General features: G+C 39.5%; 1 protein-coding gene across 1 annotated transcript in view; it reads right to left on the reverse strand.

Annotated features, from left to right (window-relative positions):
- LOC137171035 (matrix metalloproteinase-17-like) overlaps window positions 1-27,080 on the reverse strand; it is a 70,126-nt gene that overhangs the window by 17,248 nt on the left and 25,798 nt on the right. The window contains exons 2-4 of the mRNA XM_067574762.1: window positions 24,216-24,348; window positions 23,927-24,062; window positions 6,976-7,262 (exon numbers count right to left, since the gene is read on the reverse strand). Of these exons, the coding sequence (XP_067430863.1) occupies window positions 6,976-7,262; window positions 23,927-24,062; window positions 24,216-24,348 (556 nt within the window). The remainder of the gene's footprint in view (window positions 1-6,975; window positions 7,263-23,926; window positions 24,063-24,215; window positions 24,349-27,080) is intronic.

Consider the following 27,080-nt stretch of genomic DNA (forward strand, 5'->3'; position numbering starts at 1 on the left):
TATATTTTCCCTGGTGTGGCATTAAACATACAGGGTGAAGGTGGGGAGAGTGGAAGACATAGAAGCATAGTTAAAGTTTCCGGAGATGAGGAGGAGGGACTGTGGGTGCAAAGTCTTCAGCTGTGATACTACAGTGTGTATGTGCGAGAACTCCTTCGGCAGGTAATAAGGCCGAATGCTAACAGCTAGCAGCTCAATGTCCCTTGTGCAGTGTTGTTCTTTAACACTGATGTGCCCAGGGTTGCATCATCTACCATTCACAAACATCACTATTCTCCAATCCTTCCTATTACCACTCTCCGTTGCTCTCCTGTCCACTCTCACGAGTCGAAAACTACCCAGGGTTACTAATGAGTCCGAAGTGAGTTCATTCAGCCAAATCTCTGTGAAGCACATGATGCTACACTCCTGATACTCCCTCTGTAGGCTGGTCAGCACCATTAGCTCCTCCATCTTATTTGGGAGAGATCTCACGTTCCCCATAATAACAGATGGTAGGCTTGGTTTTTACTGTCTTTTCCTTTCTCTGCACTTTGCTCCAGCTCTGCATCCCCTCTTCCTTCTCCTTATTTCCGTAGGGTTCTCCAGTTTCTGCAGTTTCTCCACAGAGAGTATCCTTGTGTGGTGCAGCGCTAACAGTTGTTCCCAGTTGTAGACAATAGAGCCTCGGTTGAATGGGTCTCCCGATGCAGTTGTAAGTAGTCAAAAAATAAGCAAAAGGCAAAACGCTAATCTCACCAATTGCACATCCATAGTTGCACATGGACGAAGGAGATTAGTGTAGAAAAGAACACAAAAATACACTAAAAAACACAGAAAGGAGGCCAGAACTGCAATAACAGGCTGCCGCTCGCACAGTGCCGGAAGTGAAGGTCAGTGAAATTGTTTTTCTTTTTCTAACCTGTCCATGGTCAGATAGTGCGATAATATAGTAATCATAAACTGTCCACTTCACTTATCATTGTATTCTTTATCAGTGTTTCTTCTCTCTAGCAGAGTTCCAATCCTCACAGTGACATAAACAGTATGCATGTATGCAAGCATGCATGCACACCACATGCAAGAACACACAAGGAGAGAGCTGAATGCCATGAAAAATTCACCTATTTAATGACGCTTTTGTTTCAGTCAGGGTAATCAGTATGCAGAAGCAGGTTGCTGGTGGACTGATAATTAATAGAAGCAATCTACTGCCTGTCAAAGCAAAAACAGCACTTCCAGACCTCCACTTATTTGATCTCACCGAGATTCTGCCTCTTGCGAGTCGCGACTAATGGATGCCAGAACTATCAATCACACAGCAGGGATGAACCGGTCCGCTAAGTGTGGTGCTTAATATTCCACTATTCAGCATCATCATACACATTAGGAGATGGCCTTAGTGTACCCAGATTCAGAGTCCCGCTGAGAACAATGCACCGGGAGATGGGGGAAGGGAATTAGCAAAGGCAATTACTCAGCTATGGATTTGTCTGATAAGGTTAATTTTTTCTAAGGATGATTACAGAGCTCTACAATCTGCTGAAGCACAAACATTCACTTTTTACCTTCTGGTCTGACCTACCAGGTTTACATCTTCTCAAGGGATTAGCATGCTTTTGAAAAAGTTGCTAAGAACAACAATTTATGAATCTGATACCTTTGTGGGAGCAGAGCTAAGCCAGGCAGGGCTTAACATCTGCTGTCTTACAAGCAGAACAACATGCAGAGACAGTGATACTGACATCAGCTAAACAATGCCTTAGAGACAAGCTGATGATGCTGGAGGAGGATGTTTTGAGATAGCAGCGAGGTGAGGCTGGCAGAGTGTGACTTTAAGAAATGAAGAGTTGTTTAATTAACTTTCCTCAGTGCGTCAGTCTATAGCAGCCAACAGCCAAACAAAACATAAGGTTAGCTGAACTTCAGAACCAGATCACAGGAGAAGAGACATCTACCTGGTCTGTGGCTAGGAGTATCTTCAGGGAGCTGATTAGTCAAGTAAAACCCTTCTAAAGACATTTGAGAAGAGTTTTTTCTTCAGAAGATTTAACAGTTAAAAATAGCCGTCTGTGTGCTTGCTTTACAGATGAAAAGGTTTGATGCACTGGATGCGAATTTCACCCTTGAGGGGATTTACCACAGTGGAGGAAAGAAGTATCCTTGAAAACAGGAATGTCTAACAAGGTATAATGATTCACAGAATCCATCCATATTTTTACTTTCTTCCACATTGAAGGCCATTTCACTGTACTAACACAACAGCTGCCATCACCCTTGAGTCTGACTGAATTATTTATGGCTTGAAAAATTAATCTGTTTTACTTAGATAGTTTTACAATGTGATATTAATTATGTGCAGTTGCCCTTTTTACATGTCTCAGGGACTTCTTATTTGTTATTGTCTGCTGTTTTGTCTGTATTGTGTTGTTTGTGTTATGCTTTTTTGTAGCTTGATTCCGGAGAGGAATTACATTTAGTTCACTTGTATATAAATGAATGACAAACTGTAACTGAAACTGTAAAAACTACTTAGATTATCTGCTTCAGTACAAATATCTTTGATACAATTCTTTACTTTAGCTCAGTGGTTGTTAGAACCTGGGAAGAACTGTCTTTTGGAAAGCTCTCTGATGAAAAAAACAACTACTATGACAAAGAAAGACTACAGTCATATAGACACATCTGACCCCTTTCTCCTTTACTGCCCTGCTGCCATTAACCAGACATACATTTATGCAGCTGCTGTTGCTGGCCCCCCATTGCCCCATACACACATTCACACACACACACACACACACACACACACACACACACTCAGGCTACGATGTCATCTGCTTGCCCTGCCACTGCTGCGGCCTGGTGGGAGGTCTAATTGGAGCAGATTGAGCTGCTGTCCTTTAGCATATGGTTCACAGCCCTGACAGTGCAAAACAAAGGAGGGAGACCCACGCAGGTTCTGGCCCCATCACAGACTCACCAGCTGTGATAGTCAGCCTCACACACACTCACTGTAAGCTCTATCCCTCAGGCCTCAGGCTGAAGTTCAGTCTGAAACATGCAGTCAGTGGGGCACTATATCTTTCCATAGACCTCTCATGTGGACAATGGCTCAACAAAATCAATTTTCTTTTAAAAAAAATAATAGTTATTAAAGTAAGAAACAACTGGAAGCAGACAAGTGCATAAGAAATACCAGGAACAATGAGAAAGTAATGCAACAAACAAGAAAGTGCTAAAAGGTTCAAGGGACTAAAGTGTTCGGGTAAAAATGTGGAGACGCTTCACAAGTTTGCCTGTCAAACGTACGTGTCATGACAAGCAAATAACCGCGTGCACACAAAATGACAAGGTTAAGTGGTGAAACAGTTCTGAGCTCCACATATTATAGAGAGCCAAAGTGGAACTGGAACTTCCTAAAAGAAAGCCTTACTCAAAATCAGATTGACATTAGTAATAATGTAATAAACTAAAAATCCATCCTTGAGCATATGTAATCAACAGTATGTCATGCCATTATTATTATTGTTTATTTAACAAGAACAATGCACAGTACATTTACTGCACCGGATATAGCTAATAGCTCTTTTTAGTTGATGCAGTAAACAAATGAGATCCTAACACTTGCACCTAGTTGAGTAAAGCACAATTGCAAGATTATATTTTCCATACATATTCCTTGAGATAATATTTTTCAAAAAATGAAATACAGAAAGTACTATAATTTAACAATGGACACAAAATATGAATTATACAAACTGATGGGAATAGCCCATAAATGGCAACTTTTTCAGAATGAGGTAACTTTTAAGTGTTTATGTGTGATATAACCGTGTAAATCACACAGTATATAGGCCTATTGTCACTGTGTCTGTGTGGCAAAATCACTCATATTGTCACTGCAGCTGCTTCATTACATGCTGCTTGCTTACAGATTTCTCCCTCTGTTTTGCTCCCAGCTTTAGAAAAGGTATTCATGTCAGGTTTTGTCACAAATTCATCTTTCATCCAGGAATTACTGTATTTGGGATATCTGGGCATGAGGTGAGAAAGAGGTTTAGTTAGAAATAGGTATAGGCTGCCAAGGGGTGCAATGCAATGTTTCTCCTGGAAGGAAAAAGGCTTCACTTGGAATCAGAAGAGGAGTAATGGCATCCTCATATATCACATACTTTTGGCACCCCTTCATCTCCAGGCTTCAGGGACTTCTCAGCAAATCATGGTATACAGAATGGCAATAACAATCACTCTTGCACTGCTTGGGTATTTGCAATTCTATAGAAACCAAGACAAAATACAGACATTATTACCCACAAGTATAAAAAAAGTTGACTTCTTTTCTTTAGCAATATTTCACTGGAACAACGGATGGAGCACATGAGCCCACAATAACGGATCTGTGATTAAAACTGAACCTTTGGCTTCACCACAAAATATTTGCTGCTTTCTGCCATAGAGTCAGCTTTTTAAAAACCACACACCATCTCGAAACACACGTTCACCACAAAGGTCCATGTTGTCTTACAACAAGCGTAGTGTCCAAATTCCTTCCAAGAAACCACAACTTATTTTACCTGACTAGGGATGTGGGCTACATTTTTTAAATTCACAACACTTCACAAGATTCAGTTTGGGAGAATTTAGTGAAAAGAACCAGCAATAAGGCCTTAGTACTGCCTACTGCTTCAGTATGCTTCATACTAAGTGCTTGTCTAATTGTCTAATGATGCCTGAAACCCCCTCTCTCCACAGCTTTCCAACGCCAGAATTATGGAGGCCACGTTAAACAATTTCAGTAGCTTTCCCAAGCTGACGATTCGTCATGCACAACCACTTCACTCAGCAATTAGCTAGAAGGGTGCTGGTGACAAAGTAGGCAGGATGTCAAGCTCTCTTTTCTCATGTTTTCACACAACTGAATGCCTTTGAGGAGAAAATGACCAAATGTGTCTGTTTTCCTCATTTTTAGTCAAGAGTGCAGGGACACGCAAAACACAATTCTTGGAGAGAGATCAGGAAGGCAGTGTGACGAAGCCAAGAAGAGGCTATGAAGACAGGCTTTTCACCCCAACTTTGAGTGTGATCTTTTCACAGGTATAGACTTTTGCTTTTAGATGTAGTTGGCCAAAATTTCACATTAGTTCATCTCAAGCACATGTAATCCTCTCCGTCCCCTGTAGGAGATAAAGCAACAATGCGCTCCCTCCATCCTCGGCACCATGTTAAACCCTCCCCCAAGTCAGGTTTATCTTGGCTAGCTTGTCTGTCACAGCTCTGTGCCAGGTCATTTTTGGTCTTCCATGGGTCTTTTTGCCTGGAGAAGTCCATCTCAGTGCAAACCTTAGGAAATTTTCAAGCATACTTAACCTTACAGTGTCTCCACCTACCTGTACCTGAACTCAAATGATAGTAAAATACTTTTGTGGCGCTATACTATGAGGTGAAACCTATAACCTGAAATTTTAATACGTTACTGTAAAAACGCGTTTGCTCATTTGTGTGTCAGTTCAAAATCATATATATCACATGCCAATATGCTCTTTAGCTTTGCGCTACACTAACTTATTCATAATAGGTTTTTTTTTTTACATTGTATGTTGTCGTCGTCCATTTGTTGTTTCTATATGTATATAGATATCTATATCCTGTACTACTTCTCTTCTTATCATTGTTCCCTCTTTCATCATGTCCATCCATCTTTCAAAAAGAAGGGACTGCAACTGATATGTTTTTTTTTGCACCAGAGTGAAGAAAACCAACAAAGGCTCTGGAATTCACAATCACATAAGAAAACGAGGACACACACAGTAAAGCAGAAGTCTGAAGAGGAGGCAGTTGAATGATGACACTGCAGTGAGGATAGATATTGTACTGTGAGGGACTGAATGTACAGTATGAAAGAGTGAAAGAATGAATCAGTGAATGTAAGTGAGTAACTATCTGAGCCTAAACAGCAGAGGACTGTGTTGTGTTCTCCAGAGCTGTCTAAGGATGAGGGATAATTCTAATATAAGCTTGTCTATTTCTGATCAGCAGAGCTGATTGAATTCCATTTAGAGCCGCTGTCATCCTGTCCTCATTTCAAACTCGTAGATCTCCCTCAGTGGGCAATCAGGCTCTTTGAAAACTGTTTGATGAAAGAAATTTGACCAGATCACTCAGGATAACACTGCATAAACCAATCTATTAGCCCACACAGCTCAAAGCAAAAACACACTGGGTGAATGTGTTTCACTGGAATGGGCCAAACACAGCCTATAATAAAGACAGACTTAATAATGATACAGTAGAGATAATAATGAATCTAGCTTAGGTTAATAATCCATCTTGATAGTGTTACCAATGCAGATAGTTTTGATTTATTTAACAGGGTTAATGGGATCTCCACAATGGATGTCTGACTTAGTGCACTGGAGGTTAAAGGAACTTCATGTGTGGTGCATAAAAATATATTTAAATCTCAACAACTGGGCTACAACTAATGACTGCTGATTAATCTATCAATTATGTTTTTCAATAGTTAATTTCCATCAATTGTATAGTGACTGAAATGCAAAATAAATCATAAGTTCTGATAGGCCACAATGACATCTTCAAATTCATCAATCAACTAATCATTTCTTCATAACTCAACACGAACTTTGCTTTAAAAACTGTGCACACATCTTGCTACAACATTTTTAACTGCAATGTCGAAATTATAGGATGTCAGCATGCACACAACATGGCAATTAGTTGAATCTCAAAGGTCTAAAGCAATTAAGGCTGTACTTCCAACAGTATTACCCAGGATCACCCCTGTTTTAAGACAGACCTAAATAGCCTTAGACTGTAATGCATTAATTAAAAGCAAATTAAATTCTCTTTTAAAGAATATAGAAAGAGCTGGATCATAAAATCTATGTAAGTCTCTGCTGCTGGCACCACATGGATGTTACACATTTAGACAAACACACAGGGACTTGTGGTTTACAAGCAGATTGAAACTTTCCTCACCTGGTGACCTGAAGGTCCAGGCTTCGTCATCATCAAAGTGTGTATCACCAGCTGTAAACCTCTCGCCGGGAAAAAATGCGTGCGCCACGGTGCCCCCTGGTCCATCAAATGGATATCCATCATTGTGGTCGGCCTTAGTGAAGTCGATCTGAATGTCTGCATCACTTCCTGCCACCTCGTGGAAGTTAAGCGGTGCGATGTCGCTCCAGACCTTCAAAGCGTAGTACATCAGGGCTCGAACAGTGTCCCTGCCCAATAAGGCCGAATCCTTAGGGAAGGTTCTCACTCTGAGAGGGAAGAAGCAGAGAAGGAATATATTAAATACAAGAAAGAGTAAGAACATGGGTGAGTTGAGAGGACAAGATAAGAGATGATAGAAGAAGTGGCTGATGAGAGGGAGCTGGATGGGAGACTTGACAGAAGAACAAAGTAAAAGTGCAAGACAAGAGACCTGAGCTGGACAAAAACAGAAGAGACAGAGGAGATCATGATGGACAATAGACAAGACAAGAAGAAAAGGAAAATTACAAGGAAAGGGTAGGAGAGGTAAAATCCGTGGGAGGAGACAAGAAAAGAGGAGGATGTCAAGTGTGAGGTGACACATCAGAGACGAACATGAAGACAGACAAGAGACATAAAAGGTAAAAGTGTGGGAAAGAAGGTGCAAAAAGCAAACAGGAGGGGTTGGTATATAGCAGATGCTGTAGAATAACAGGATGGAAAGATAATTCTGAATTGCACAAAAGCATAAAGGTCAGATACACAATGTTTACCACTGTGCCAATCTTGCAAGAAAACAAAAATTTGTTTATTTTATTTTAGTCCATCAGTTTTTGAATTTCATGGTGAGATGCACCTGCTTCTCACATATATTGATAATAAGATGAGAATACAATGTGCAATGAAAAGATTATGGCGTTGTTTTTTAAGAATCATCTCACCAGCTTTTCACTGTTTCCCTGCATACCTTCTTATTTTTACCATCTACAGCTACAGTAGAAGCAAGACATGAGTAAACAGAAAACCATTCAGACATCATTTCCCTGTCCTTCTACATTCTGCTGTTCTCTGTCTCATTCCCTTTCTTTTCTCTTCACCCCATCAGTCTCTGCCTCCTCCTTCTACTCTGCTTCTACATGAAGCACTCGCCTTCTTTCACCCCACAGGAGCACTTTGTCTAAATACAAGAAGGGATCTGGCCATTGATGGCTGCTGTAGGACACGGGAAAGATAAATAACTCTGAAATTTAATCAGAGTATTCATCAGTAAGAAGCATGGCTCTTAACCAAGAGTACCTCCCAGTTATACCCTCCCACTAACATCCCATACATTGTATCTCCTAACATGTTGTAGGCGTTCAATGTTGTGTATATGACTATGGTGCACTCCATGTATTCTTATAGTCATTTCTTTCTCTCATTTATGCAAGCCCTGCCTAAGTGGCTCATAGCTAAGGACAGCATCCATTAGCTGGATTTTATTGACAATTTTTACCTGTTTTTTTGAAGTGCTCTGAAGTGCATCAAATGAGACAAAACTGTATCACAATCAAAAAGGAGCACAAACATGGATATTGATTCAGATATTGTTAGACCACATAGATAGACCACAGGACTAGTTCAAGCCAACGAGGCCAGATGTCCTACACAAAACTGAATTCCACAAGAAAGGCATGGAGTATTTTTTGGTCTTTGAAACTGAAGGCTGAAGGACAATGGACAACAAATGTGTTCACAGGTAAGCAAGCATTGGTATTCTGGTGAAAGACAATCTCAAAAGAACACACATTCTTGCACCTACCCGCACCAAAACAAAATCTGTTAAAAAATCTGTTAAACTGTCTGCATTGCTCACTGATGTTGTAATTTGCCTGGAAGGGGCAATGAAAGTGAGAAAAAAGGCTAAATCTGGATGGTATCATGAAATGATGTTCTGTAAGCAAAAAGGACAGTAAACAACAGCGGAAAGAGTTGAAGGTGAGTGCACTTAGAGCGAGGTGTCCCTCAGATGAGCTGATGAGATTTTTCAGTAAATCCTGGATAAACTGGTTTATGAATTAATTCTCTCTTACTCAAGGGACACCATCTTGTTTAGTATGGTTGGTGTTTTAATCCAAGTTTCCTTTTAATATTAATGCTCAGCACACAATTGTTAACTCAGTTTCAGCTGTAGAAAATTAAACCATATACAGTAAACTGGCACTTAGTGGAGTGGAAAGCAGGAGATCATAAACATTTAATATCACAAACTCTTTATCTTCAGACTGTCAACAGAAAATGACCCAGACTAGAACAGTCCAACTGGCCTAAATCCAGTGGTTCTCAAACTGGGGGGCTTGTCCCCCTGAGTGGGCAACATGCCATTACAGGGGATGTAATCTAAAGTCAAATGAATCTGGTTCAGTAAAGAAAAAATAACCAAAGAAGACGGCTCTTCTCAGCTAACAAGCTATCAAGATTGAGTGAATATTTTGCAGTTTCCAAATGGACACAAATGAGTCTTAAAGTCATAATCTTTGAGATTTTCATGAAATCAAAGGCAGTTTTTGATATTATTTATGGGTGGCACTTTTTCCAGCAATAACCATTTAATATATTTACATTCTGTAGTAGTATAGTAGTTTTCATTGCTGGTGGACTCCGCGTCCACCATTCCCGCGCTGGGTTGCCTACAAGGGTTTCACAGGAAACAATGCGTTACTGTTTGTACTTTTATCTCAGTTGTATCAGAGCTGTATTAAGTTCCTGCTAATGCAAACCAAACATATCTGACTGACACAGCAGTTCCTCTTCTGCCCCCAGAATCCTGGGACCTGTAGTATTAATCCACACTGTTAACACTGAATAATTCAAATCTTATGGATTATAACGTTGTCAAAATGTCAAATCACAATTGAAATGCTTGTCCCCCTTATGGTGCATATAAAAATCTCACTCCACAAAAATAGCACCACAAAAGCCTTATCCTTTTCATCAGCTTAGACAAGATGCACCAGCTATGGGACTGTCAAACTCAGATTGTGCCAATCATGGTAAACATTTAGGTCACAAATAAGTTCAGAGACTGAAGTTCTGTCACTACAAACAGTCGTATTCATAAAAAAAAAGCTTTGTGTCATTCCCATTCCTCTTTTGTTGAATCTGGCATCTTGAAAGCCGAGTTTCTGTCAAACAAATGATTTGTTTGACATTTGTTTCAATTCATACTCAAATTCTTTATAATTAAGGACTCCTTGCTGAGCGTTGGTGACTCATCCCTCTGACTGAAGTTTCTCCCCCACAGGTTTTTGCTCTTTTACCAGCCTAGGATCTCCGATCATGGTAGTGGTGCATCGACAGTTCATCAAAGGTTCACTTATCTTTCTTGGTTCTTAATCTTTTTTTCTGTTTCCTGATGGATGGTGAGCTTGCGGAGCTCTTTGTTGTGGTTTTAAGACCACTGGCATTGTTCATAAAATATTCAAAAAAGATTTTTTCGTGAGTCTCACATCTACTTTCTTTAATCACAACCTTTAGCTAGAGAGTATTGATACAGGATGATTCTTTGAAAAAAAAACCCCAGATGTCTTTCAATGGCATACCATTAAAACTAGATACGGTTAAGATATGGTTAACGATATCTTGACATGTTTTAAGATGAAATACTCTACTCTGAATAATAATTTGTGTCTAATATGTTTTTTCCACAAAAAAGTTCAATTACCTTGTTAAAATCCTTAAATTGACACATCCTCCTTCTCCGTCATTACAAATACATGCTACACACCCATTCACTCCCATGACCCCTACATACTTACATTTCACCTTGCTACATGACCTCCTCTGACACTGAAATTTGCCACCGGACATAAATCATGTGCTACAGATTCATCCAACTTACTTTACCTTGCCATGCTGTGTAATGGAATAATACTGGCAGTGTACCAGCTCAACTCAAGTGTTCCTGGCATGGCTTGGTGCAACTACTCCAAAAACAATGGAAAAACGCCACAGTATAACAAGAATTCTAGGAATATTGGGCTGCTCATAATATATATATATATATATATATATATATATATATATATATGCCATAATCTTAGTACTTAGTGATGTCAACATTTACATCTACTGTCAATTTCAAACATTTCCCATTGTGATTCAGACTTCATTTGTTAATGACTGTACAAAGGACCACTGAGTCTCAGGTGCAGATCAATTGCTTGATTGTTTGTTCAGCACTCTGATCACTAAGACTGGCTCTGCTTACTTGTGCCAACCCTGACAGCTTGTCACAGGGGTTTGAAAGTAAATGCTTCCTCCACAAATGATTCAAACATTTATACGTTGTATTTCAGATGAGCAAGGCAAGATGGCTGTGTTTATGAGTAAAGTGTGTGTACAGTATATTTGTTTGTTAATTTCACCAGGTGACACTCACTGTTTTATTTCAGAACAACACACTGTGCATGTCCAATCTGCAGAGTAAACGATATAAGCTAGAAGTAGATAATGAAGGAGAAAAGAGCGTTAAAATTAGAAAACAGAGAGCTAACATGAGGGAGGGCGAGCAAAAGAGGAAGTAAAGAGTAGAAATAGACACTCTCTCCTAATGCAGAAATATTTCTGACATCTCCCTATGGCTTCATTTCTAACTTTAGTCGGGATCATGGAGTTTGTTCTCCTCTCCTTGAGAATGACAAGTTCCTTAAGTTTCAGCGTTTCTCCAGGCTACTACACTCAGAGGAAACAGTGATCACACAGACACATTTCCATCTCTGACAGAGTATCTGATGTCTCCTTTTCCTTACCCGCCAAAAATGTTCCTCATTACAAAATGACTTCTGTTGCAGATGTGTATAGTACAGAGGTGTGAGTATGAAAGAGAGAGAGAGAGTGAGAGAGAGAGAGACTGCCCCTTTTATGCCAATGATACACAGGCCTAAGCGGGAGAGGAAAAAAAAAAACTTTGTGAAAGCCCTTTCCTCCATATGCAGTTACATATATCAACTATAACACATGTTCCTTGCTTGTAGCAACTAAAGCAAGTTTTTATGGTTGTTTTTAAGCTCTCATAGCACTTGGTTAAGGTTTGGTTAAGATCAAAGTCTTGGTTAAATATTTTACAATAGTCCACACTGACCTGAAGTTCAAAACTCAACTTTAACTTTGGTTAAATGTTTCTTAACATTTAACCAAAACCACAATCTTTCCCAAGCCTAAATCTTTTGTTACCTAAACCTAACCATACAGGATACTTGGGGTAAAGATCCAGTGCTCCTGAGTTTTGTTTTTTTTTTCTCCTTGCACTATTATTTATTTCTCTAGCACTTAGGCTCCAGAGAAATGCCTTTTCATTCTGGTACATATGTAAAATATATGGTTTGAATAACAATAAACTTGAACTTGAATATGATACTGTTTACAAAGAATTCACTATATGTGGGGAGGACAAAACTGGGATTTTGAGAGGTGAGAAGGGGCATGTCCCATGTTCCCATAGAAATACTTGCATTAATACTGTATGTCCATGAAACACATAAACCTGCACACAACTACATCCAGAGTATGGTGTTTATGGGGACCAGTAAGAAAACAGGTTTGCAACCCATCTTGCTTCCTGCACCAAAAATCAGGAAAAGGTGATTTAACAGACTTTGAAATTAGTCGGATAGACAGAAGGCTGATTAAGGCAGACTTCATTTTCTCGACCTCTAATTCCTTTGAACGATTTCCACCTTCATTTGACAAATGAGTAAGAGCAAACTAGGCTTAGGTAAATGTGTGTGTTTCGCACACACACACACACACACATACACACACACACACACACACACACACACACACACACACAATCTTCTATTCCATTTCACCTGTTTGACTTTTAATTTCCACGCACTTCTTATAGACCTTTCCACACGTGTACTGGAGAGTGATGATTAAGTTGAAGAGAGGCGGAGAGGAAAGGAGAGAGGGGGATGGAGAGATGAACAAAGAGAGGGAGAGAAAAAGATGAAGAAAACTCTAAGACTCTTTTGCTGTCCCCCGCCTTCAGCCTCTCAGCATGCTCTTACCTCCTGTGGTTCTGCTGCTCCACAGAGACATGAGCCGACATCAAATGTGACGCTAAAAAGTACATGCGCGTGCAAAATACATGGGCACGCACACGCACACACAAATAATATCCACCTCCTGTGCTCTGCTCCCCTCCGTAGACATAAGCTGATTACCCTGAAAATTGAAAGCTCACATGCCGATGGTGATTCATGCATTTGTAGATGCACACATGTAGAATCACAGAGCCACATACATGAAAATATTTCACTGACAGAGACACAGACTCATGCTGTGTATTACCAAAAACTCCACATACTTCTATACACATGAGCAAATACACACGTCATGTCATTCAGGCTGAAGATGAAAGGCACTAAATTAAAAGGCTCTGCATGAATCTCCCCTCTCTCCACAAATCTCTCTCTCCCCTTTTTCAGTCTGCATCTCCCTCTTCCCTCTTCCCTATTTGTCTGCCTATCCTGACTATTGCAGTCACCAACTCTGCAATGGTGTTGTGAAATCTAGAGAAAAATAGGATGGGTCTCTATAAGATAACACTCAATAACAGCGTTATAGTTATTCTTAAAGTTCCACCAAGCAATTTCACAGGTTGATGGCCTCAAATAGCAGCAGAGAGATGGATGCTGAGGGCTTCAATACTCTTATGTAGTATGATGTCAATAAACTCCTCTGTGTGGCTGAATCGTTTTGTGAATTGCTTCTCATACATATGTGGGAAACTCTGGGTGCATGCTTCCCTGGCTAGAAGTATTTCAACAACTGATTCGTGATGTTGCCTAATCCAATAATGTTATGTGATTATGGGTTTGTTTAAACTGCATGTAATAATTGCAAATACTGCGTAACATCACGTTTCCTATATGAATCCAACAGTCATAACTGTATCCCAGTATGGAGTACTGGGGGACAAGGAATGCTACAAAAAAATCCAGGTATGACCTATGGTGACTACTAAAAGAAAACTGAACTGAACTGAAACTGGAAAATGACTACAGTGGCTGTGACTCATGGCGCATGTGGAGGGGAGCTGCAGGAGATTATGGGCTGCAAATCTAAGCCCAGTGTGGCAACCAGCACCTCTGCCTCTCTCCCGGACGAGCTTAACAACTTTTATGCCCACTTTGAAGCTCACAACACGGACCCAGTGACAGTGAAGTCGATCTACAGGTGACAGAGGCTAATGTGAGTAAAACTAATAAAAAGGGTTAAGGCCCAGACAACATCCCTTCCTGTATCCTCAAGACATGCTACAGCTATCTCAGGTTTTTACTGACATCCTCTTCATTATCATCATTGAATATTGATTCTTTGTTTTCTGAAGATCTTTTTTATTACTGATCACAACTGTATTATATTTGATTTGTCGTTTAAACTGGCTTCCTTACTTTGCTGCCGTATAATTAGCTCTTGCATCCTTAACCAGCTTTTTGCTGCAAAGTTTTCTGCACTTTCCATTTTATCTCTGATGCACAGTGGTGTTGACTACTTGGTGCACTCTTTTAATGAACACTGCCTTTCAGCATTGGATATAGTGGCCCTTATTAAAACTAGATCAGCTCCTTTGATCAAGTGCTCCCCTTGGATAAATGCCAACATTATCTCTCTAAAGAGAGACTGTAGGAGAGTGGAGTGCCTATGGAATATCACCCGACTATATGTCCACTATCTTTATTTAAAAGAACTTTTAATGTCTTTCAATAATGTGGTAAAGGATGCCAGAGCTACTTACTTCTCTAATCTTATATTTAACATTTGGAGCAATCCTAAAGTTTTATCTGACACTATTAGTAATATTGTTACTCTTGCATCACCTGCTGTTCCGATTTTTTAACATAACATATATCTTTCTTTCTTTGTGGGCAAGATAAATGACATCAGGTCGAACGTTTTCCCCTCACCTTCCCACCCTATCTTGTGCTCCTCTCATCCTACAATCCTGGAGAGGTTTTCTCCAATAACACTCCAAGATCTTACTCACTTGGTAAACCGTATGAAAACCTCCTCTTGCCCCCTTGACATCTTAACAACATCTCTGTTTAAAAATGTAATTGGCTCTATTGGTCCTGCTGTGCTCTCCATAATCAACAACCCTCTGTTACCTGGCCATGTCCCTGTTCAATTCAAACAAGCTATTATTCAACCACTTCTCAAAAATCTAATCTTGATCCATCTCTAACCCTAAATTACAGGCCCATCTCCTTGCTTTGCCTTTGTAGCCAAGATTTCAGAAAAAGCGGTTGCTAAGCAGCTCACAAATGCAATAGATGAACATAATATCTTTGATACATTTCAGTTTGGCTTCCGCCATATGCACTCAACAGAAACAGCTCTTCTGCGAGTGTCTAATGATTTCTTGATGTGTGGTGCCGCAGGAGAATGTTCGGTGTTGGATCTCAGTGCAGCTTTTGATACTGTGAACCACTGTATCTTGGTTGATAGCCTTGAGCAGTCAGCCCTGCAGTGGTAGTCCTCCTACCTCTCTAGGAGGTTTGCAGTTTCTGTTGGCAGCTTTGCCTCCTCATCTGAAATTCTGTATTGTGGTGTGCCCCAAGGTTCAGTCCTTGGTCCTATTCTGTTTATCTTGTATATGTTTCCCCTTGGACAGATAATAAGGTACTTTAAAGGTATCTCCTATCACTGCTACACTGATGATATTCAATTATATGTCTCATTTAAACCTCAAAATATAGATAAACTGTCAGTTGTAAATAACTGCCCAAACACTATAAAAAAACTGGATGACTGACATTCTCTTACAGCTAAATACGGAAAAAACTGAAATCCTTATTTCTGCCCCTCCTTGTGTTGTCCCTAAGCTAAGGGATGGTCTTGGGTCTTTTCCAGAAATGTAGGTGTCACTATGGACCAGGCCCTGACTCTGGACCAACATGTCAAGTGTCTGATTTGCTCTTGTTTTTTCCAGCCGAGAAACACTGCAAAGCTTGGGCCCATTGTGTCTCAAGCGGAGCTGGAAATGTTAATTCATGCTTTTATATTATATTGTATTGTATGACTATTGTAATTCCCTTTTCACCTGCCTCAGCATCTTTTACAAGTGGTCCAAAATGCTGCTGCTAAACTCTTGACCTCCAAAAGGTCTCATGTGACACCGATTCTGATTGCTCTTCACTGGCTCCCCATCAAATTCAGAATCCAATTTAAAGTTCTTGTGATCACTTATACTGTAGAGCTCTGCATGGTCAGGTACCTGCCTAAATTAGAGATCTACTGCAGACCTATGCACTGGCAAGTCTCTAAGGTCTTCTGATCAGGGTTTGCTGGTTGTTCCTAGAACTAGCCTTAAAACTAAAGGAGACTGTGCTTTTGAGGTTGTGTCTTCTAAACTTTGGAACTCTCTCTCTCTGGATTTAAGATCTGTAGACCCATTTGTTCAGACTTGCCTTTGTGTAATTTTTAAATTTTCTGTTTATTCTGTTTTTTATTGTTTTATATCTGTATGTATGTTTATGCTTTATTTCCTCTGCGAAGCACTTTGTGACGTCTCTGCTCTTGAAAGGTGCTATTTAAATAAAATTACTTACTTACTTACATTTTTAACCTGTCCCTGTCATTGTGTGTGGTTCCACGGTATTTTAAGAAAACACCCATCTCTTGCTGCCTTAATTATTATCAACTTGTCGCTTTGACCTCTGTTATTATGAGGTGCCTGGAAAGATTGGTTATATCACATATAAAATGTAACATTACTGCTACCCTTGACCATTAAAGTTTGCCTACTGTTCCAATAATAATAATATCACTCTGCATACTGCTTTAGTACACCTTGAAAAGAAAAATAGCTATGTCAGAATGCTGTTTATTGATAACAGCTCTGCTTTCAATATAATTGTACCATCCAAACTGGTGCTGAAACTCGGAGGTCTGGGCTACTCTATCTGTAATTGCCTATTTGATTTCCTGACAGGCAGGCCCCAGACTGTGAGAATAGGTAAAACATACTCATCTACATTAGTTCTTAGGGCTGGTGGGCCTCAGGGCTGCTGTCTCAGTCCCCTATTGTGCAGTCTGTTTACACACAACTGTGTTGCCAAGTATGACAACAACAACATCATAAAATTCACAGATGGAGGGAAGTGGCAGATCTAACCATATGGTGCCATGATAACAACCTCTCTCTAAATGTCAAGAAGACAAAAGAAATAATTTGACTTCAGAAAGATCAGAGAAAATCACATTCCTATTTCCATCAATTGGTCATCTGTTGAAATTGTTGACAGCTTTATATTTCTTGGCATACACATCTCAGACACCCTAACATGGTCTCTCAACACCAATTGCATCCTTACGAAAGCACAGCAGATACTGTACTTTCTGAGGCGCTTAACAGTTTTGAACTTTTATTGCTGTACCATTGAGAGTGTCCTGGCAGGCTGTATCACAGTGTGGTTTGGCAACCTGACTGACTGCTCAGGACTGCAGATTGCTACAAAGGACAGTAAGGACAGCAGCAAAAGTCTTGGCACAAAACTACCACAACTTCATAACATTTATACACAACTGAAAAGGAAATCCCAAAAAATCATTAAGGACACCAGCCACCCCCCTCATGTTCTGTTCTGTTAAGGCAGAGAGAGCCAGAGCACCAGTATTTCATTGTATTTTAATATTTTACATTATTAAATTTTTTCCACTGAGGATGATACAGCTGTAGGACTTTCTCACATTAACAATGTAATTCCAAGAGTACTTATTATTATCTTTTTAAGAGATTTTTGCACCAAAAGTGTGTCCATGAGTAGAATAAACAAATTGATGCTTAACTTTTAATGGTGCATTTGTGCGAGAACAAAATAATGTTGCGGATAAAGATGAGTGAAAATATCGTCAAGAAGGCTTACATTTTTGGCTCATTATCATTACCAGGCACTTAAAATCCACTGAACAGTTAAATTGTGCCACATTGTTTAATTCAGTAAAAACAGCAGGGATGAAATAATGTTTTGGGGCTTTCTTGTTATTAGTACAAACATTTTATAGTAGAAGTAGCAGTAGTAGCATTTTGGCAATGCCGGTCTGTCCTCAACAACTAATGGAAGGCTCACCATGAAATTTTGTAAAAGCACTGATGTATCCTAATGACTTTTGTGATTCCTTGACTTTTCCTCTAGCAATATTAGCAGGTGGACATATTTGGTTTTGAGTCTCAACAACTTTAAGATGGATTGCCACAGAAATTGATATTCAAATCCTTCTCAGGATTAACCTATAATAACTTTGGTGATCCCCTGACTTTTCATCTTGTGTCATTATCAGGTAAACATTGTAATTTGTCAAATACTTTGGTTTATGACCAAACCCCAAAACTAATGACATTCCCATCAGCCTCAGCTGTACTATATTTAGTACTAATTGGCAAATGTCAGAGAAGATGGTGAACATAGTAAACATTATACCTGCTAAGCAGCTAGCATGGCTGTAGACTCTTAAGACTTAGTTAGTATCAACATATTATTTTGTAATCAGTCCAGTAATTCAGGCAGAGATTGTTATCTTGTTCCTAATTATCCAGATATAGTAGCTGCAGTGTCTCCTTAGCTGAATATAAGGACTGACATAGATTACTCCACAAGGGACGCAGTAACCTCTCAGAGTGAAAAGCTTTTCTGTAAAAGCTTTGAAGATCTCTTCCCGCAGGCCAGAATGCTACGTTATATGGAAATCGTATTAATTCAACCTGTAGTATGCAAACAGTAAAGGAATTTGTCTATGATAATCACTGTTTAATACTCAACAATATATATATTTTATAGGTGCAAAAGAAACAAGAGAGAAAAACAGTTTTCCATGCTGTGGTATGGCTGGTCATTACTGCTAGCAGCTTCATGTTATTACTCCTTATAGCCCCAGGGCTACATCTAAGACTATAACATGCCGGTGCCCTTGGATACAGCTGTGGCATTTCTTAACACTCACTAACAACTGTGAGCTATGGCTATAATTAGTACTTTGATGGACCCCTGCCGCTGAGTTATGACTATGGCTAGACTGAATGTTCTCATTACCAACCGCCTTCGACTTTGAATATGGCTCTTCTGTTTTTAAATAACTCTCACTGGGTTGGGAGTGCTTGACTATACCACACAGGTCTCACAAAACAATGACTTTAAGCATTGGGGTATGCTAATGAAATAATAATACACTCCAAAATGTAAAGAGCATGACACCACTGTGGACCTATATGTCTATGATGGATTTTGATGGCCATTCAGTGCATGTTTATGGGCCTACATTGCTCACACTTGTACACAGTTCATTTACTTCATTAGAAAGATGATAGTGCAAGTCTAAAGAGACAGATGAGAGCACATAGTCAGTAAAACCCACCTACTGCATTAAGACTGAACAGGTGCAGAAACAAAAGATGCAATCTTCCTCCCCACGTCATTTTCATCTCATCTTTTTTTCTTTCGTCTTTGTTATCCTCATCCTCTTCGTCTTTTCTCTCCTCCATGCAGCTCACAACATCAATCTGTTTGAGTTATCAGTCGGGCTGCTAATGACTGCCAGCCTGTCTGCTGTGATAATGGGCTAACAATATGAGATAATGAGCTAACAGTGGGCTGTTACACAACTTGGCTGTTAGTGTCTGCAACATACTTGGCTGTGTGCTGTGTGGTGTTTTGGCATGTGTGTAAGAGAAAACAGAAAAATAAGGTAAGCAAAGGTTAAATTGGGATTAAGGGCTCAGCACCGGCACAAAGACTCCTAAACATAATCACAAAAATTATTTAATTATATTGCTATTATGGAAAAAACATATTACTTGAATCCAAGTCCCTACAATGAAAAATGACTCAGTCTAGCCTTATATCTTTTTTCCCTGCTTCTAGTATGAAAGGACTGACACTCACCACTCACCACCTACTCTGCATGTTTTCAGAGCGTAATGATGTGATTGATGTGTGTGAACAAGCAGAGGATACTGGTGACAGACATTGTCAATCGTGCTGAGGTGAGCTAATTTATTTTTTTATTTTTTACATTTTTTGTAGATGTTAAAAATCTGCTTTGCTTTTTCACCAAAAAATGTTTTATTTATTCATTTCTTTGTGACAGTTCTGTATGACTGAAGCAAGACTGACAAGTAACTTAGCTGTCAACCAAAACTGATCATTCTCACACAGAAAACTGGCACTGTTGAAAAACCAATAATAGATATGGCTCATAAAATCTATTGTATTTAAAGATGTTTTACAGCTGGGGTCTCTTCATGTTACTGAAACATGTCATCAGACAAACATTGTTAAGTATGGCATGGTGTCTCCAGGACACCATACGGAAGTTTAGCATTAAGATTATACACCATAACACTCACAGTGTACTGTAGTAATTAGTTAAAGACAAGAATTGATGTTCCAGTCAGCATCTGTGTTTGTGCCAGCTTCTGGCCTTTGTGAAAAGTCCTTATTGTGAAAAGTATCAGATGTGCAGCAAAGCCTGTGAATACTGTTGCAGATACACTTTTAGACTTAGAGAACTACAGCAATTGCAGTTTAAACTTGATTCATATATAGAACCAAGTTATTTTTATATGCCATTTTCTTTCCTTTTTTTATCCTCTGTGTGTTTAACATGATGTAAAAAATGAACTTGTTCTGACTGAAAAGAAAAAGTAAAAAGTGATTAACAAAACATCAATAAACAATCTTATTTATATACATCGCCTTCTTGGCTGTACAATGAAGTAATTAAAATTGATATACTGATGTAACATGTATGTGACATAAATGATAGGTAATATAAATAGTTATATATTTCTTTTATCTGGTTGATGTGGTGGATCAGCATACTAACATGCCTGTCAGATCTCCATTCTGTCAGCCCTGTTATCTATTCATTATAATCTAATGAAGCAAAAATACCATGAAATGTTAGATGATAAAAAATGCCTTTCTGAACCAAGCAGTGAGAGAACATCAGTTGAAAAAAAAAAAAAAAAAAAGAAAAACAGAAGCAGAAAGCACTCCCAGAGAATTACAGCGGAGGCCAATCTGTGCAGGATATCAATGCTTTGTTACGGCGCTTTACTGAGAATCTGCACCATATGGAAATCTCCATGGATCTGAAGCCAGCAGATAATCCACCACTGTTCCTATGCTACATGCTACTGTTCTACAAATCTGAGTGCTGTGAATACAAAAGTTCTTCACTGGACTGAAGACAAGTCTGTCTTATTTCAGAGTGGAGTGAGCTGACAGGGCTGCGGCGTATGATTGGCAGCAGCACAAAGAAGGGAAGGAAAGTTAAAGCCCACCAGGAGAGAGACAACACATACAGGCCAGTGTGTATGTGCATATGTGTGTGTGTGTGTGTGTGTGTGTGTGTGTGAGAGTGAGTTTATAAGCAGTTCTGTTAGCTCTCCTGACTTCTCACTTCATGCATGTATTGACATTCTGCACACACACACACACACACACACACATGCTGGCTCACACACAAGCTTATGGCTCATTGTGGAGTCGGTCCTGATAGCATGTGTGAATCAGCACAGTCCAGCCATACGATTCACTGCCTCCTCCTCTGCGGTCGAACACTAGAGTATGGTTTGTCAGATGGTCATAGATGAATGTATTATTTAATCTCTCTCTCAAACAAGGGCTTTGTTCATTTGGAATACTCAACCAATCAGATCTAGCTTCTATCAAATACTCACCACCCGTAGGCTTAAAAAGTAGCTCTGAAAAAGTTTGTAGCTTGCTTCTCAGAACGTAATGAGCTCATGGATGAATAACAGAGACTTGGATGAAGCATCTATGGTTTTTACTGTATTTCATACCTGCAGTGACTCTGGGTCACTATTGTAATTAAGAAATTAATTTAAGATAAACTAATGATAAGACAGATGTGATTTTCAGTGTAGTATTCCTTTGATTACAGTAGAACTGCACAGACTATTTAATGTCCTGTTAGTGGATCTAATTAATGCTTGTAATACTCAGATAATTCAGCAAAGAGTCATTTTTTAATCACTTTTATTAATCATTTTATACCAAGGAATTTATATCCTGAAGAATCTTTGTTCATCTTTAAAGAAAACAGATGTGTTTGTTGTTTATAAAAGGTTTCTCTAATCAGCTTGCCACTTTTACAAAATGCCCTTCCTTTGGGCCAGTATTGATCTGGAGAGCAAAAGATTTCCGGCTCGAGGAAGGGTCCTCTAATCTAATCAAAAGATGCACAGATGGAGCTGACGGGACTGCACTGATGCGATGTACTGGACTGAGCTGAACTAAACTATACTGGATTGAATCTGAGTGTACAAAACTGCATTAGGCTCAGAACTGATCTCATTTGAAGCAAATAAATCTGAAACTTTCAAGTCAACTGGACATTTCTCCTTTAGATAGTTAAAACTAAACTTAAAAGTAGATGTTCAAGTAAATATTCACTGACCCCAACTTTAGCCTAATCCTAACCTAATCCTATTTGTAACAGGCCTAAGAGTGATACTGAATATATATACTTTTCAAACATTTAAAGGGGACATATTATGCTTTTTGTGATTTTCTGTTATTTTTATATGTTATGATTGTGGATGTTTATGTTAAACATGGTCAAAGTTCCAAAACTTGAGGTGAATGTATTTAAAAATGCAGCCTTCAAGTCAATAGCCAGGGCTTCAGCCTGCTCTTAACACTTTGGCTGCATTTGAAACCACCTACTATACTAGCAGTACGTACAGTTTTGGCCAAAATGTAGCATGTAGTATGCAGTAGGCAAACAAAAGCAAAATCTGCTCTATGCCAAAATGTGAACATAGTGTCAGTTCAGACAGGCCACAAAGTCAAGCTTAGCTCACAAACCCAGCTACATCAGCTGATAGCAGCTGATCTCAAAGCTAGCTCACATCAACTGATGGCTCAGCTGATTCCTTCTTTGCATTCAATTGGCAAATCTCATACAAGGCGCCTTATTTAAAGCTGCTTCAGTCTGCATATACTTACTGTTTCCTGTGCAAACCGCTTGCAACCTGCCTCCACCCCAGCTCCTCTGTACATGCTGTGTCTGACTTAAACAATGTCCTTTGTGTTGTCATTGTTGCCTGCTCTGTTCTGTACCTGGGGTCTTTGCTGCTGCTCTCTTCTACCATGTGTTTATATGGAACGCTTAAGGCTTTCCATATAATGCACATGGAAGGGAGGTCCCAGGGGGGTCTTTTCTGCTGCTCTCCCTGCCTTAGGCTTTCCATGTATGAACATGGAAGGTCAGGGAGTTCCCAGAACAGAACCATACTGCCAAATATACTACTGTATAATAAAAGGTTTCTTTTGACTAAAGTGGTCTTGACTGTTTGCGTCGTCCACTTGCATATTTCAGATCAGATTTGGGCTCGAACATGCGCAGATGTATTTGAGAAGTTTCCATTTCAAGTAAAGAATGAGAAAAAGAAGTGAAATCGTGCTAGTAATATTTGTCTGTGTAGCCTCCCAAGCTGCCAGAATTATGTGGAGGGGCAGCTTCTGGTAGATGACCAATCAGAACTGAGTGGGCTCATGGGGACCTTAAAGAGACAGGAGTTAAAATGGCCTGTTTCAGACAGAGGCTGAAATGAGGGGCTGCATAAAGGGCCAGTTTAAGATAAATAAGGACTTTTTGATCTGTAAATCATGCAAAGATATTCCAGTAGAGCCCAAGAATATAAATATAGATTTGGAAATGTGCATGATACATCCCTTTCTTACAATTTGAAAGTCAGTAGCCCTTCTAGTGACACACAAATTAAATGGCAAGATCTGGAGTCCCCAAATGATATGACTGTGCTCTCTTTTCTATGGACATTCTGGTCTAATATTCATGTATTAATCTGTGTAACACAGTTATATAGTGTAACTAGCATAGTGTCTTGTTGACCTCATATTTCATTGTTCCCTACCTCCAGGAGAGATGTCTCTTATTCCATTTGTTTGGAGGAGTTAGGCTTCGTTTCCTGCGGCCCACTGTCACTTCAGCCTCAGACACATCTGGTAGAGAACATCTGGGTGTTTTCATTAGGCCCAGTGTGGCTTGGTCTGGAGAGGAGAGGAATTGATCATGTCAGAGAGGTGCTGATTTAACACTATGGAAATTTATGGGGTTGGTGTTTTTTCTTCTCATATTTTGCCTCCATCCAGCCAAAGTACCAACCACATGAACCCTCCCCCCAGACAAACACAGCCACATACCTAAGACTCCGGTTTCCTTCAGCCCTCCAAACTTCTGCATGGCTTTGATGGCCTTGGTCAGGGCCTCCTTAGTCTGAAGCTGGCCAGTCACAGGGTCGGGGGGTGGGAGATAGCCGAACTTGCTCAGCCAGTCCTGGAGGGGACACAGAAGACACAGAGTTCAAGGGTCATTCCAGGCATGTCAAGGACTCCAAGTATCCCGAAGCTGCTATGAAGGTCTGACACCTGTTCATGTGTACTGTATGTGGATACTGTGTAGCTAAGTACATATGAGCATTCAGGTGCTGTGAGAGCTTCAGCAAAGAAATATGTTGAAATTTATTCTAAACACATTAGACCTCATTTATTATTGGAAGGAGATATCATTCTGGATCCCCTAAGGTTAATTACTGTACCTAAGGATTTATTTTACTGTGTCTTCATGTGTGTGTATATATGCCTGTGTAAACAACTAGCACATACATGAATAAAAAGAGAGATAGATAGTAGATAATCTCTAATTGGAGACGAACGCATTGATCCTTCTTCTAAACTACCACAATCATTCACATACACATTTGTTTTTGTCATATGTGAGGACGCTGTTTTGATTTAGGCTTACTTTACATTAATCAGAAACCAAGTCTGTACCCTAAAATGTAATGATTTATCCTGTGAGGACCAGCTTTTTGACACCAGATGGGAGGTGAGTCCCCACCATGTGACTGTTTGAACAAGATGTTGTTAAATTATGATGACCTAAAGCTCCTTTGTGTGTGCTGGAATTGCTATGATTATTTTTCCACATTATTCCGGCTCCACCTCAGCACCTGCACATGAGCTCATAGCTGTGCAAAGGATTATCATCTCCTTAGTTTAGTATTAGTTTACTTGGTTAAACTTAAACACACACACACACACACACATCCAGTAAGACTGCTGAACTGTTGCTTCATTTTCTTTCTCTTGTGTTTTTGCTGGATTTCTAGAGAGCTAGACCCTATCTTTTTATACCTCACACTCTTTTTGTTTTTCTCCTTCGATATTATTCTAGAGCTACTTAGTACACATGGTATGGGACATTTGAGTCTCCCTCTGTGAAGTATAGAGTGCTGCTGATTGTACAGTTAAGCTCCATCAGCCAATTGAGTGCAAGAGAAAGTTAATGACATTTAGGGCTGCAACTAATGATTATTTTCATTATCGATTAATGGTAAATGGTAAATGGACTGCACTTTTATGGCATCTTTCTAGTCTTCTGAGCACTCAAGCGCTTTACACTGTATGCCAACATTCAACCATTCACACACACATTCATAGACTGATGGCACTGATGGCATCAAGGTGCTATCCTGTTCATCAAGAGGGGAATCTAATGCATTCACACACACACTCACAGCAATTTGGGGTTTATTATCTTGCACAAGGACATTTTGACATGTTGACTGGAGGAGCCGGGGATCAAAGCACTGATCTTCCCATTAGTGGACGACCCGCTCTACCTCCTGAGCCACAGGTGCCCTTGTGGATTGTTTTATTGAAATAATGCGTCGATTGTTTTATTGATTAATTGATAAGTTGTTTGGTTTATAAAATCTCAGAAAATAGTGAAAATGTTGATCACTGTTTCCCAAAGCCCTGAAAAGTTTTGTCCTGAACAACAGTCACAACCCAAAGATAATCAGTTTACTATCAGGGAGGACTAAAAAAAACAGAAAATATTCACTTCTACGAAGCTGGAATCAGATAATTTTTGATTAATCAACTAATTGTTGTTGTTATTCTAATGATATCTATTTGATGTTTTTTTTCATGATCTAATCTCCACGCAAATTTTATGTCATATAAATATTACTGTCATACCTATGATGATGGTAATATAGACTTTTAACTTGTGTATGACATCAGTTCAAAGAATAATATTGCTGTGCAGGTTCACAAAGGGAACAGTCCAGCATAGGTAGAAGCCATGCATATATAAAGAGTAATATTCCAACTCAGTTTCCATTTGAAACCTGTGAAGTTGCTGCCAATCAATGCAACCCAGCAGACTGTGAAGTTACTGTCAATCAAAGCAGCCCAGCGGACTGCTTTGATTGGTTTTGGTACGTATAAGATCTGACTGATGGATGCATCAGACCCGGTGTAGCTTGAGTGTTGCTCTTTTCCTTTTTCTTTCTGTCTTGCTGCTCCTCCCTTTAGGTATTTCTTTAACTTGTTTCTCTCTTTCCATTTTACCTTCATTTGTCTCACCTCCTCTAAACCCCCCTCCTCCTTCCTCCTCATAATCTGAACGCCAATAAGATTTTAAATAGGATTTTGATCAGCACTCATTAGAGGTGAGTGACACAGATCAATAGCAAGGCATCTCTTTTGTATTGACAGTGCTGGGAAAATCCCATTAACTGAATGACTTAGCTTTAGTGAAGCTCTCTGTTGGCTGATATTTGCCTCCTCATCGTCAGCTTTGCCATCCCTGCAGAGGGCCAAGGAGAAGTTTACAGGGGAAATGAATTGACCCTTAATACCATCCGGGAGGATGAGAAACAGCAACAATTTTCTGAAAGAGTTTCAAACTGTAATGTCAGGGGTAAGTGGGTGAGGTCAAAGAATTTAAAAGGTAGCAGGGAAGCAAAAATTATTCTTTGAATTGAAAGTGGTGACGCTGTTTTCAAAGATTTTTAGTATGAAGTTTGAGAATACTTATACAGTATTGCTCTCTAAAATGACCCTGGAGTCATAAGGAGCCCTTTGCCTTGAGGATTTTTTAAGTGGTTATAAATATGTGGAAAAATGTAATATAATACACAGGTGTACTGTAAAGTAGAGAATTAAATCGATTGTTGACTGGAAGAGAAGTAACTCAAATTTCAACATGGAAAGTCC

Source organism: Thunnus thynnus, chromosome 19 (genome assembly GCF_963924715.1).
Source record: "Thunnus thynnus chromosome 19, fThuThy2.1, whole genome shotgun sequence".
NCBI classification, from domain to species: domain Eukaryota; kingdom Metazoa; phylum Chordata; class Actinopteri; order Scombriformes; family Scombridae; genus Thunnus; species Thunnus thynnus.